Source organism: Aphidius gifuensis, linkage group LG2 (genome assembly GCF_014905175.1).
Source record: "Aphidius gifuensis isolate YNYX2018 linkage group LG2, ASM1490517v1, whole genome shotgun sequence".
Classification (NCBI taxonomy): Eukaryota; Metazoa; Arthropoda; class Insecta; order Hymenoptera; family Braconidae; genus Aphidius; species Aphidius gifuensis.
In genome coordinates, this window is record NC_057789.1 from 9,676,454 (window position 1) to 9,691,536 (window position 15,083).

A 15,083-nucleotide genomic window follows, 5' to 3' on the forward strand; every position below is an offset into this window, starting at 1 on the left:
AATTAGTTGATGTTAAATGAAATTTATGTTTTTTTTTCTTCCCAAAAGCAATTATCATATTTATTTTCAATTTTTGGGCCTTATTAGATTTAATATTTCCATTTTTCGATAGGGCCCAATTTCAAATATTGACGCATTGGATCCGGCAATGATTCAATCGACGACGCTTTATCTGTAGACTCTCCGATATTTTTTTGAAATTTTTCGGTCGTTTATTTTTTTTTTTATTAAACAACAGAAATAAACAACATTAGAAAATAAAACAAAACAAAAAAAAAAGTCATTTATTTTACAACAAAATGAAAAAACAAATCAAACAACAAAAAAAAAAATAAAAAATCCTCCGGAACACTTAGGGTGCACCTTGGGGGACTTGACTATATTTTTTTTTAGTATTATTTTTTGTATAATTTTTGGTTAAAAAAAACTCATAGAAAAAACCGCACGAAGCGCGGGTATGCCCTAGTTATATAAAAAATCAATTTATTGGTAGGAAAAAAAAAAAAAAAAATTAGAAATAATAGCACCAAAATACAGCTAAGTGCAAAATAGTGTGATGTAGCCAAAGAATATTTGTGAGTTATTCTCACAAGGTAAAACCAATAATTGATACGTTAATTGCTTGACAAGAAAATTGACACTCTTTATCATCAAATTTATAATACATAATTGTTTCTTTTATTTTGAAATTAATATATTACCCCAGTGCTTATAACGATGTAAAAATTTAACGATTTTTCACCAACGGCCAGAGTGAGGGCAACATAACTATAATATTTATATTTATTAATTTTATAAAAAAATTTGAAAACGCTTTTGCTCCCAGAGGATGATTCTTCATTATAATTTTGAAGAATTTATAAAAAATTTATTTTTCTGTAAAACAGCTAAATAAAATTAAATAAAGCTGTATAGTAGAGAAGCATCCTCTGTGAGCCGAAGCGTTTTCAAATTCCTCTATCATAATTTTGAGGTAAAAAATAAATTTTTAAATTTTAATGTTATAATGTTATAAAAATTTTCCAAACATGCTGCTGCTAGAGGGGGTTTGAAGAACCACAATTATTTATGGTTTACAATCATCTATTTATTTCGATTTATTTATCAATCCTCATAATTTCTATTTTTAATTAATATTTATTAATATTATCAGAAATTTATTTTCTTTCTCAAAATTATAATAAAAAAATTTGAAATCGCATTTGCTCACACCCTTTGTAGGCAAACATGTAGGCAAAAATGTTTGCAAAAATTTTATAACATGAAAATTTATTTTTTCCGTTAAAAACTATCATACAAAAATTTAAAAATGCTGTTAAGTCTTCCTGTTAGCAGAAGCATGTTATTTACATTTATTGAAATTTATTTGAGTTTATTAATTTCAATAAATTAATGCCATAGAAAAGAATATTACCAAAAATATCACTAAGCAACGGGTAAGCAGCTTAAATAAATTAATTAATTGAACAAAATATTATATAATTGTTCATTGTTGAATGCGAGGACCAATCAAATGAATAGAAACATTAAACGAGGCTTCATTTCTTGTTTTTATAAGAGGAGAAAAGTAAATTGTAAAAAAAATAGAAAACAATAAACACAAAAATATATATGTAAGTAAGTATATAGGAAAAGCAAATACACATTTTATTTTTTCTCTTGCAAATGATGATTTATTTATTTTTTTTCATTTATGAGGTATTTTCAAATTATCAATTTATTAGAGACAATAAGACTCTTATTATTTCGTACGCGCTATGAATTATTTCATTTTTTATTTTTTTTATTTTTTTTCTATTCATAACAATCAATATAAATTTAAATTCTAGTCATATTATTATTTTCTCATTTTTTTTTAGTTTTTAAACAAATCGCAATATGAGCTAATTAACAGAGTTTATGAAAGAACGAAAAAAAAATAAAAAATTTAACAAGAAAAAAAAACAATCGAAATAATATTTTTTATCAAATTTCGTTATACTTAAAAGTAGTATATTAAATGAGTAAACAACTGTACTTATATAAACAATCATAAAATTTGTGACGGAAGTATCAAATTATTTGAAATATTCAAAAGTTTTTTTCTCGTGAAAATTTTTCTTCATTTATCAACAATAATTAATGAAAAAAAAAAATATATATATTGTAGTTACAATATTTAAGTATCCATAGCCAAGATGAAAAATTATTTTTAAAAATATTTATAGCAATTGAACAATAACATTTGCCAACAGTATCAACTTAGTATGTCATTTTGAAAATTTTCAAAATTTGTTTATTTTTAAATAAATAACCACCAGTTGTAAATTTAACAATCAAAAAATTTCCCTGAATTACAATAAAACTAAATAATAATTAACTGACTCTTTTTTTTTGTTTAAATTTATTTCTCATCACTTTTCATTGATTTTAATTACTTAATTATTTATTCGAGTAATTTTTTTTTGATTTATATTATCAATTTTTTTGTAGTTAGTATTGATATTGATTTATAATTCTTAATAATAATATAACCACTTACAAAAATCATCAATAACAACTGTACAAGGTACCATTAAATTATAAGAAAAAAAAAAAAATAATAAAACAAACATTATTATTGTTAATTAAGGCTGTGCTTGCGAAAAGAAACAAAAAAAAAAAAAAAAACAAAATATTTCCACATTTAACAAGAATGAATAATACAAATATTTTCTACGCTTATATTTTTTTTAAATAATTTTAATTACTTTAATTGTAACGATCTTCATTAATTTCAGTTCATTTAAGTTTAATATTAATTGATATATATATAACTATTCACAAAATAGAAAAAAATGCGTAGAAAACTTAAAGTCATGATGATTTTTGATCGTTCAATTCTAAAATTTTTCATTCACTCTACATGTGGAATATATTGTTATTTTTTTTTTTTTTTGTTTATACAGAAGACTGTTTATTTATCGAAATAATAATTATCATGATTATAATATATTGCGATAATTGCAAAAAAATATTACTGAACAAAAAATAAAACCTAATATTTTGAAAAAGGCATTGTAAAATTTTAAATAATATATTTTTAAATTTAATTTTTGTAGTTGAATTTTTAATGAATATCTTAAATTATTAATTGGCTTTTAATTTTTAATATATACCTTTCCAGTACTCCTAGCTGATATTTAGACAATTTAAAATATCTTTTTTTTTTTTTAAATCTTTTTTATCTAAGATTTTAATTTTAATTTTATCAGCTTAAGCAATATTCAAATAACACGGTTTGTATTTAGTAATCACTTATTGATTCTATTTTTTTTTTTAATTAACTCCAACTATATTTATTAACTTGCCAACTAATTAGTGCATAATTTTTAATTTGTCTTTACATCCTCTTGGAGTATATAACTTTTCAGTTCAACAATACAATATTTTATTAATATTTTTTTTGGATTAATGAATGATGATAGATGCTGATTTAATTCGTAATTAATATTGTTCATAGTTTTAATTATTTCAATTATTTGTAATTTGTGTTATTAAATTTTTATTATTTGAATTAAATTTTATTGACTGATTTTTATAACCATTATCATTAATTTTATTAATAAAATTAAACCGAGTATTTTCGGCAACCCTCATACTTGCAACACTATCTTTTTTATTATTAAATTTACAATTATTATTATAATTATTATGAGAAACATTTTGATAAAAAAATGTATCATTAAAAGTTTTAATTATATTTTTATCATTTTTATTACTCATATTAATTGTAAATTTAATATTTTTATTATTTCTTATATTATTAAAAGATAGTGCAAGCATGGGGTTGCCTTGCAAGTTTTTTGACGGCTTTGTATTATTAACTTCATCATCATTGTCATCATCATTATCATCATCATCATCGTCATCATCATCAGTATTAACTGTACCCATTTTTAAACCAACAAATAATTCTGGTGAATTTGCTCGTCTTAGCCATTGTGTAACAGCATCTGTTATTGGATGATCAGAAATATTAATTCGATATTCAAAATTGGAATCATTATTGGCAGCATTGTAATTATTATTTGTAACTGAGGAAATTTCTGTTGATGAAACAATTTTATCTGATACTTGTAACTCAATTGCTTCAACACCTAGCATAACTTCAATATCATTATTAATATTTGTAACATCAGTTTCAATAACGTTATCATTATCATCATTTGGTATCATAATTTCATTATTAATAATTTTATGATTTTTGTACTTTTTATTTGGTATCATATGTATTTTTGGTACAGTACTATTTTTAGAATAACAATTATCAATATTTTCATGAATATCTAATGGTAAATTTGGCTCAATTGAATTACCATTTAATAATTTACCACATTCATTTGTTTCATTATTAGGCACATTCATACTTATTGTATTATCATATTTGTCATTTGTAAAATTATCATTTATTTCAGTGCAAGTAACATCAACACCAATTTCTGGTTCTTCAGGCTCGGATAAACGTTCAGTTGAAATTGCTTCAATTGCATATTCAACATCTGGTATTGTTGATTCTGATGATGAATTAATTATTAATTCTTCTTCATTTATTTCATCATCATCATCATCATCATCATTGTTTTTAATATCTTTTGTATCATCAATGTTTGTTTCAGGTGTTGTTGGTGTTGGTGGTGTTGTTGGTGTTGTTGTTTTGAGTTTAAATTCTTCACAATATGGATTTAATGGTTGACTTTTTGGTGTAAATGATTCTGTTGTTGTTTCAACACTATCAATCTCGGAATTAAAATATTCACAATCTCCATTGTTATCCTGCAATAAAAAATATTATATTAAACATGAAAATATTATTTATAATAATTTATTATTCAACTATTTACTTAAATAAAAATTAAATTGGGATTCTAGTTTAAAAAATCTTTTTCATTTTTGAAATTATTATCAGTCAATTAATTTTTAAAGCTTTAAATGTGTGTTATCGTAATTATAAATTAAAAATAATAATTTATTATATTTATTTGAAATGAAACATTTTGGATTCTAATAGATTTTATTCTGTGACTCTGTCATCAAGCGGGTTCCGTGGTGTAGTGGTTATCACATCTGCTTTACACGCAGAAGGCCGCCAGTTCGATCCTGGCCGGAATCATTATTTTTTGCATTTAGTACAAACATCAAAATAAAAAAAATACAAGTAACCCAGCTTTCAACGTTTTTTTTCTTTTAAACAAGTAATTTTTTTTGTATTCTCCGACAATAAACAACATTATTGAATTGAAAATTAATATAAATTTATTTTCTCACCTGATAAATTTGACGAATGACTCTCTTGGTTTTCATTCTTTTTTTATTTCTTCGTTTTGGGTATATGTTGGCTCCAGAATTCATTTCTGTACCCCTCATTAAATTACTCGAAATAGGCATACCTAGAAAATATTAAAAAAGTATTAATCAAACTGGTTTTTTCACTTAAGGTCTTGCTTGACATATCAAATTTGTGACAAACGATAATTAATTGATATGCATTCAACCATGCCATAAATATGCAGTCATGCATTTGAAACATGTACCTGTATTATTAACATTGTTCCATAATGGAAAACGTATCATTTTTTTATTCAAAAAATAAATAGTAATTCTAGGCAAATAACAATATACTAGAAAATTAGTGGTGAATTTAAAAAAAAAAAACAATTTTAATAATTGCAGTAATTTGTAATAAAGAACTTGATGGATTTTGAGATGTTAATGTTATTGTTGTTTTGATCAAAACATATTTACGCTTTCCAACTATTTAAAAGTATGTGAAAATTTGTTTCTTTCTTTTTTATTTAAATTATTTTATCGATTAATAAACAAACCATTAACGTTGATAAACATGTAGTGTCCAGGATACATGTGAGATTGTGGTGGTACACCTTGATGAGATATTTGTAATTGCTGTGAAAATGCTGTCTCCAATCCAACATCACTAGAAACAATAGGCTGATCAGTAACCTCACTGTCATATGGAACTTCCCAATTTGATTGATCCTGTTGCTCTGGATCTTTTTGTTCCTTATCAATAACACTACAATTGCACTTTTCATCATCAATTTCTCCATTTATTTCAGTACAATCAGTGCATGTTGTCATTGGTGGAACAATTGAATTTTCTTCAGCTAGTACTTGATGAGTAATTTGTGGATTCTGTATAAAATATAAATATTAATAATTCATTTGTATAATAATTGTTTTAAATAAATAATAATAATAACAATAATAATAATATATGTAAATATAAATAATTTTTAACCTCATAGTCCATAACATAGTAAGGCTGATCAATTTCTGAAACATAGGAAGGATCCACCCATTGTACTGGTCCAACTGGAACTGGTTCACATGGCATAACATTTTGCATTCCTGCATCTGGATACATTGGCCCTACCATTACTGGATATTCATAATAGTATCCACCAACAGGATCATAAAATGTACCATATACCATTTCAGGTACTAAACCATTCATTGGTTGATATTCTGTTAGTCCATTGTCACGATAATCAAATAACTGTTGATCTTCTGTTATTTCACTTCCATCTAAAAATATTTTAAAAAATTCAATTACATATATTTAGACAATTTAAAAACAAGAAAAACAAAAATATATTAAATAAATGAAATAATTACCAGCAGTAGAATGTGAAGCTGATTGACTATCAGTTGTTGATGGTGTTGCACTTGTACTTGGATTGTTACTTGAATAAACCATTTTTTTTGCTAAATAACCTTTTTTAAAAAGCATATCCTGACGTGGTGTAGTAATTTTTGTGTATTCATTTTCATTAAACACAACTTTTTGCTGAAATCGAGGTGGTGATGTTCTAGTAGAATCACTTGAACCAACACCATTTGTATTTGTTGTATTATTTTTTCTATGATGAGGTCTGTGATTTTCTTCATAACTTTCTTCTCGATGTTCTCTTGATGTTTCATTTTTTTCTTCATCTTCTTTACCAGAAGGAGCTGAAAAATTTAATATTAATTTTATTAAACAGTTTTTTGAAAAACCTAAATGTTAAATTAACATCTAAACAAAGAATATCGACTTGTATTGACATTTAAAAAAAATATTAAACTGTACATTCTTTGTTCTAACTGTAATATCAATAAAATATAAATATTATATCATCACTGTATAGAGACATAAAGCCACAAGCTATACATTCTTACTTAAAATAAAAAGTATTTTTTTGTCTTGTCGTCGATAAATTAATGATCTTGTAGAATTTAATGTTAAAAAATAAAAATATCTATTGAAGGTATTTATAAAGATCTCTTATTAATTGATTTTTCAATCTGTCAATCAACATGACAATCTAACTTGAAATAGATATTTAAGTTGCGTGAAGAATGAAAAACTGAATAAAACATGTAAAAAAAAAAAAAATACAAACATTTAGAAGGTAATTTTATTTACAAGAAAAAAAAAGAAAAAAAAAAAAGAATGATGGAAAACTTTCAGCAAGATTCTAGTGGAACGACCAACAGTAACTTAAAATAGTATTTGTCATAAAAATAGGATGGGGCTGTTCAAAGCCTGTGTACAAAGAACAAAAGAGACGTGTTGGATATAAGATAAATTTTTGGCTTCTACAAAACTATTAGAGTCCATCAACCAGTTTAGGGCCAGGCCAATTTTAGAGACCTACTAAAACTCCTTGAACTTAATTAACATTAAAAAAAAAAAAAAAAAAACAAATTTCAACTACAAAACATTTAACATTTATAAAATTTCCAAATATTTTAAATATTTTTCTTTTAGAAACAAAGCATCCAACTTTAACAAATTACAAATCAATAAAATAATAGCTTTTTCTTTATTTTAAATAATTTTTTTTTAAGTGATGAATTCATAAGATGATTGCAAAAAAAAAAATCAACAGAATAATATTATCATTGATGTATTTATTTTTGAGGCTTTATTGATAATTGAGTCACTATATTTATTTTAATTTATTTAGGCAATCAATCATAGCATATAGATTAATTTTCAGTTAACCAATTAGTCATTTAAATTATGTCATTTCGTAACTATGAGCATTGTTGAATTGAAATAAACTGTAAAATAAATTTTGTTGCGGTTGGTCTGTTGTTTATTGCATCAACTAAAAGTCACTAAAAGTTAAACATTATAGCCAGGTGTGTGTATATTATGTGTTGGAAAATTTTCTTTTATGACTTTGTTAAGACTTGAAAATTAGAGATAATAAATTGTTATTGTTAAAATTTTGTGACTGTAAATCAATATAATGAAATTATATGTAGACAAAAATTGAATCTACAGTTATTTATTTAGTGTTATTTTATTCTATAAAAATCATGAATAGATTTAATAGCCATTACCACGAATTGGCAAGCAAAGTGGCTAATAAAAAAAAGTATTCACCCTGAAAAACAAATTTTATGATGTCATAATATGTGATATTGAACTTGAGCTTTATTTGTTTTATTAAAAATATCGTATTTTATTGATTTTATTTTTTTTTTCATGTTAACTTGGTGTGATGCACTTATTACCAGACAAACCATCATCTTATTATGTGTATAGTTAAATTTAAAAAAAAAAAAAATGTAATAGTAACAATTTTAATTATTGAATTGTCGTATCACAACTGAACAAATATCTTTTTTTATATTTATTATATTTTCAACGTAAAGTTCATAAATAGATAAAAAAAATTTTCATCTACTTATAGGTTTGTCAACATTCACATCAATTAGTGAATTAATTTTACAAATAAATTATCAAATTAAATAATAATTATAATTCATTATTGATTAGAAATTAACTCGTGTATTCGAAAGTTCGATTAAATTTTTTAATTTCTTTTTATTTCTATACATTTTTTATTTTTTCGATTAGAAATTTTTTGTTAATGTTACACAGTGGACTGTATAATAATTGTTTTTAACGAATATTTAAATTAACAAGATAAGATTATTTAAAGTGTCTTTAATGTAGCTTATCACAAAATAATATTAAATATTTTTCAATATATACTGTTAAAATCATTTCAAGATAAAATTTATTTTGTTGTTAATACTTTTATTTCTAAATAAAATTTATTTCAATAATATATTCATCATCATTTCGAAAATTCAATCTGCACACTATAAATAACAAATATAATTATATGAATAAATAAAAAAAAAGGTAATTTTATAACTTCAAAAGATGGCGTTACGGGCTAAAAACTATTTCACAAATTGATGATAATATTTGCAACGGTGGTGCAATACACCGGTAGATGTAATACTGTTGAATGATAAAAAAAAAAATAACAATTTTTTTATTCTCATCAACAAATATAATAATTGAATGAACAATGTATTTAGTTGAACAATTTTATTTCACATGCAACTATTCAAGTTATGTATGCTCATTCAACTTTTTTGCGTTTCGAAATACATTGCTCATAGAGACTCGTGATTTTCAGCGAATAAATTTATTATTAGATACATTTCTATCACTGTCTAATACCTAATAATAGTAAATAAAAATTTTTTTGTTTCTTTTTTTTTTCACCTCACTTAATTTTTGAGTGTAAAAAAAATAATTACTAAAAATCACAGACCGGCTTTAACTCATTCACGAACAAACATTTACTCAAGTTAGAATATGTATCATAATTATGGTAACCAGTCTCAGTATGAGGTAAATGCCCCCAAAATCTGTAAAATGGAATATTTTATTTTTTTTACATTATCTAATAATAATAATAATAGCAAGCAAAAAAAATATTATACTCAAACAAATTTAGAAATGGAGCTAGTAAAAAAAAGTTTTTAATTTCTTTAATAAAATATTTTTGTTTATTTAATTTTTAATAATAATATTTTTTAATTAATTGATTAATTACTTTATTGATTTATCAAGTGATAAATTGATAAAAGAAGTATCTTAATTACACATCTCTGTTTAAGAGAAAAAAAAATTTTTTTATGTTTATATAAAAAAACAATTCAAGGTCAAAAAATTAACCCTGTGATAAATTGTTTGTTTGGTTTTTTTGTTTTTTAATTAGAGCACTATTTTGTAATTATTAATTAATAATTAATAATAATATAAAATATAAATTTTTAATAAAACTTACCACCAATGTTCAAAGTTCTCCATCGTGTTTTACGTTTGTAACCCTTTCCCATGTTTTAAACTCAATTTTTTTTTCTTCTTTTTTAAAAAAAGCACAATTATTTTTACAACTGTATTATAAAGCTGTTATTCAATAATTTATTATTATTAGATTTTATGGATTCTACTTTGAAGTAGCTTGATATTTTATTTGATGAAATGATAATGTAATAAAATACGTCATTATTTTTCTTCATCACTACCCCATTTGAATAATAATTATAATTTTATCTCATAATTAATAATAATACGATTCAATGAAACTGCTCATTTTTAATTGAGACAAAAAATAAGAAACAATCATAAGATCAAGTGTTTGTTTTTTTTTTTCTAAATATTTCACAGATTATAGCGTCGTTTAGTGATGATATTGAAATAAATCATAAAAAACAATAAAAAATAAAAAAACAAATAATTTCGAGAGCATCAACCGAGTGCACTATGCTCTCATATTCAACGATTTAGTGTTACGAAGAGTAAGATAACGCAATCCCTACCCCACATTCGTGCCAATCACCCCTACCTAAGAGAAGCACCCTGATCTGTTACGTAACGTGATCACACAATATATAACTTTGTTTTTTTTCGTTACTTGGAACATGTACTTTATTTTTTTTAAATAAAAATTATGATATTTTATTGCAACTGTTTATTATTAATAGATGAGCATTTGAAAATATATTATATTTAAGTTTTAAAAAATGTATTCAATACTCAACGACAATACATAATTAACTCCAACAACAATGAAAAAAATGAGTATCACCATATATCTCTCTATGAGCCATTGTCTTCTTTGAGTTAGTTTTCGATATATCCGTGAACTTTAATCGTAGCTAAGGCTTCTCCCTCTACTATTCTCTTGGTAACCCGAATTAAACCGACAAAATTTACCGTAAATCAACGACAGAGTGACGACAGTTATATTTTGTCATGTAATATTACGTTTATGACTTATGTATATGCAATTTTTTTTTTTTTTTCATCATTTTTTAAGGCTTCATTACATATTTTTATCAATAAACCTATAATTATTTAATTTTAAACATTATTTTTATACTTTTTTAATGATTTTATTATTAATTGTTATTATTGAGTACTTACAATAGCTCTCTGAAGCTTTTCGAATATATATTTCGATATATTTTGACGTTGTAAACTAGACTTTATTGTGAAAATACCTTCAATTTGTAAAATTTTGCTTTCAAATTTACGCGCCATTGTCCGCCATCTTGATAATTTTTACGCATGCGTAAACAAACTAAAAGCCTTAAAGCATAACAGAAAAAAATATATAAATAAAAAAATAACAATCTAGGTTAAAACAATAAAAATACCGGCCGGCTTATTATTTAATAATATAATAATTAATTATAGTCAATAATTAATTAAAAATTGTATACCTATTTATAAATAATTTTTATTGATATTTATCTCTGGGTAAGTTTTTATTTGTCATATTTGTTTATTTGAACATTTTGTTTATCTAAATTTGTGTCACAAAAATCAACAACAAAAATTACAATTGTTTATAATAATTTAATGCAATGTTAATTATTTTATTTAGATAAATTTGTCAACAAAAAAATGTTGCAAGTACAATCATTAAGTGAATTTGAAAGTCCAGCCACAGGTGACAGAGCAACAGTTGCATTAATTAACAGTTGTCCAATATATTGTGACAAAACTCAGCTTAATAATGAAACCCAACAATTTACAAGTTATATTCGTGATTGGAAGGATATTACAATTACACTAGACATGCTTGCAACACGTGAAACATCACGTACAATTGGTGCTGGTGATTTATTTTTACCAGTTGAAGATAGTACATTAAAAAAATTAGTCAGTATTTTACGTGATAAAGGTGTTATTGAAACACTCAGAGCAACATCAATGGAAGAACCAGAAAATGTTGGAAAAGCATTTCACTGGCTTGCTACAAAGTACATAATATTTTAAATACAATAACTATTAATACTTTTAAATTTAACATTAAATTAAATAACACATATATGTTTGTAGAATAATTACAACAATGGATTATGTAGAATCGAAATTACTTGCTTGTGAAGGTTTAGTATCAATTGATTCAAGCTCTGTTCCTGATATTGCTGCTACACAAGATTGGAAAACAGCACTGGTAAATTAATCAATAAATTTTTTACTATTATTATATTAAATATATTATTAATTTAATTTCGATTTTGTAGGTACGTTGTTTAGCATGGCATCCACATTGTTCACGTCTAGCTTTAGCATCACGTGATGATAGAATTAGAATATTTTCACCTGAAATGAAAGGTATTGCAACATTAAGACATGCTGCACAAAAATCAGTATGTTCAATGAGTTGGCGACCAAATGCTGGACGTGAATTAGCAGCAGCATGTTGGTGTGGTGTATTAATATGGACAATTGAACTTGGTGCTGCTAGTAATTCACTTAGTCATGCTGTATTATTAAGACAAAGAAATCATGCACCAGTAACAAGTGTATCATGGAATCCACAAGGTAATTTATTAGTATCATGTTCACCAAATGATTCAAGTATGATTGTTTGGGATGTTGCTAGTGAAACTGGTGTACCATTAAAACGTATTGGTGGTGGTGGTATATGTTTTTCAAAATGGTCACTTAATGGTGATAAATTATTTGCTGCTTCATGTCGAACAGTTTTCAGGTAATAAATTATAATTATTACATTTATTTTCATTATATTTTTTTTTATTTATTTATAATTGTTTTTATAATTTAATTTATTTTAGGCTATGGGATACTGGTATTGGTAATTCTTGGTCAGCTGAAAAATGGTCTGTACCAAATGGACGTGTTGCTGCTGCTTGTTTTGGACCAAAAACACTACTTTTTACATCAACTGATGATTCAGCATCATTGTTTTCAGTTGCACTTAAAGATAATATATTTAATATTAAACAAAAAATTTCATCTGATGATTTTAAAACAGCTGTACCATTAATTAATTTATCACGAGTTTCATTTACTAATAATAATGATGATGATGAAGTTATTGTTGGTGGTAGAGTATTGTCTATGGATTGGGATCCATCTGGTTCATATCTAGCAATTTTATTTCAAGTAAGTTTATTATTATTTTTTTGATAATAAATACTATTTGTCCTTTTAAATAATTTGTTTATATTTTATCATTGTTTTAGGAAAGCCCACTAGTTGCAATATTCAAAACAATTGTAACAAGTTCATTTCTTACTGAATTAATTCCAGGATGTTTGGTCAAAGGTTTTCCAAAAGAAATACCAAATTGTCTACAATTTCATCAATCTATAGATTCAAATAAAATGATTGCTTGTTTAACGATTGCATGGAGCAGTGGGCGTATCCAACAATTTCCAATTGTTGAAAATATCTAAATATTTTCAAAGGTTTTTGTTTTTTATATTAAAAAAAGTAATAAATATTTTCATCGCATCAATTTGGTAATGTAGTAGTTGTTTATTTAATATTCAATAATTATCTTAATTTTATTTGTAATTTTTTTTTTATTAAGCATTCATTTTATGAATTGTTAAGTTAATAATTATATAAATATTTTTTTAAAGTAAATAAATAAAAAAAAAACATACATATGTATTTATTTTTCTATTTATCATTTATTTTGTCAGTTCATTTGATCTGTGTATGAAAAGTAATTCTTGTTAGGGTTTAAAATCTATTTTCATAAAAGCCACATGCAGAGCGCTTGATTTATTTTTGATACAACTTGACAGTATGTAAAACGTTGATAAATCCAATTTTATACATTTCTTATTAAGTTATGATACATGTATACATATATATATTTTTAAATATACCCCATCTTATTTTTTTTCATTTATTTTGTTATTCGTTAAAAAATAAATATTCACGATGATTTTTAATCAAGATTTTTTTTGTATAGGACAATTTATAAATGATTATAAACTATAACTATTTATATGTTTGATCAGATTCGTCTATTTAAATAAAAGAAATGAATTGATCAATTAATGATTACTAAAATATCCATTCAATTGAAATAAATTAAAAAGAAATGTGTTTTTTTTTTGTTTTGTTTTTTAATAAAATATCAATCAATAAATTTAATTATTGAAATGAAAGAAATTAATAATTAATAATTACTAAATTATTACTCCAATTCAAATAAATTGAATAGAAACTTTTTTTTTTTAAATAAAACATCAATTAAAAAAAAAAAAAATCAATTAAATTAATTTTTTGTTAATTTTAATCTCACATGTTAACTTATCGCCAGGGTTTAAAAATAATTTATAAATAAATAAAATCATTGAATAATTCTCATTAAAAATTAACAATCAAATACATATTTTTTTTTTTTTTTAAATCAACAATATTCTTATATTTTTGCAAATGATTTTTAACAGTAAATTTATCATAATTGTTGATTTAATCAATTAATAATAATATTAAAAAAATCTTTCAAGATCAATTTTTGTTTTTATTGGATAATTATTATTTTTAAGTTTTTTTTTTAATGATTTTTTTAGTAATAAAATTATCCTAAAAAAATATACAACGAATATCGTATTGATGTCACGATGCTGTCATAAATAACATATTCAGGGGTAAAAATCCTGGGAAAGTTTTCAGATTAAGAGCCCCAGGCCACTTAGTCCAACACGAAAGCCAAACATGTCCTTAATGCGCTCAGTGTTTGTATGCCATAAGAGAGAAACACAGAACCATAAAACATAAACATATGATACAGTTTGAGTGATAGAAAAATTTTCCACTTTTCAACAATCTCATTAATCATATTGAGTAAATAAAAACTGTAAATTGAGTAAATAAATAATTATCCTATTCTCTTTTTTTTCATCTTTCGTATTTTTTTTTTTTAAATGAGTTCTTGACGTAAATTTTTCCTTCGAAATAATCTATTAAT

The 15,083-nt window shown here is 23.8% G+C and overlaps 2 protein-coding genes and 1 non-coding gene across 3 annotated transcripts; 2 read left to right on the forward strand and 1 right to left on the reverse strand.

The window, feature by feature from the left end:
• Positions 1-3,269: 3,269 nt before the first annotated feature.
• LOC122849045 (uncharacterized protein DDB_G0283357-like) lies at positions 3,270-11,076 on the reverse strand. Its single transcript, XM_044147573.1, has 6 exons — positions 10,122-11,076; positions 6,655-6,990; positions 6,278-6,564; positions 5,844-6,171; positions 5,287-5,408; positions 3,270-4,794 (listed from the first exon to the last, which is right to left on the reverse strand). Exons 1-6 carry the CDS (start codon positions 10,171-10,173, stop codon positions 3,493-3,495), a joined length of 2,427 nt encoding a protein of 808 aa, XP_044003508.1. The 5' UTR covers positions 10,174-11,076; the 3' UTR covers positions 3,270-3,492.
• Trnav-uac lies at positions 5,059-5,131 on the forward strand. The gene has a single exon. It is a non-coding gene; the product is annotated as a tRNA-Val (tRNA).
• A 652-nt stretch (positions 11,077-11,728) lies between the features above and the next one.
• On the forward strand, positions 11,729-13,613 carry LOC122849046 (aladin). The gene is made up of 5 exons (XM_044147574.1): positions 11,729-12,105; positions 12,185-12,302; positions 12,373-12,842; positions 12,928-13,258; positions 13,339-13,613. The coding sequence occupies exons 1-5, from the start codon at positions 11,747-11,749 to the stop codon at positions 13,549-13,551; spliced, it is 1,491 nt and encodes a 496-aa protein (XP_044003509.1). The 5' UTR covers positions 11,729-11,746; the 3' UTR covers positions 13,552-13,613.
• Positions 13,614-15,083: the final 1,470 nt, after the last annotated feature.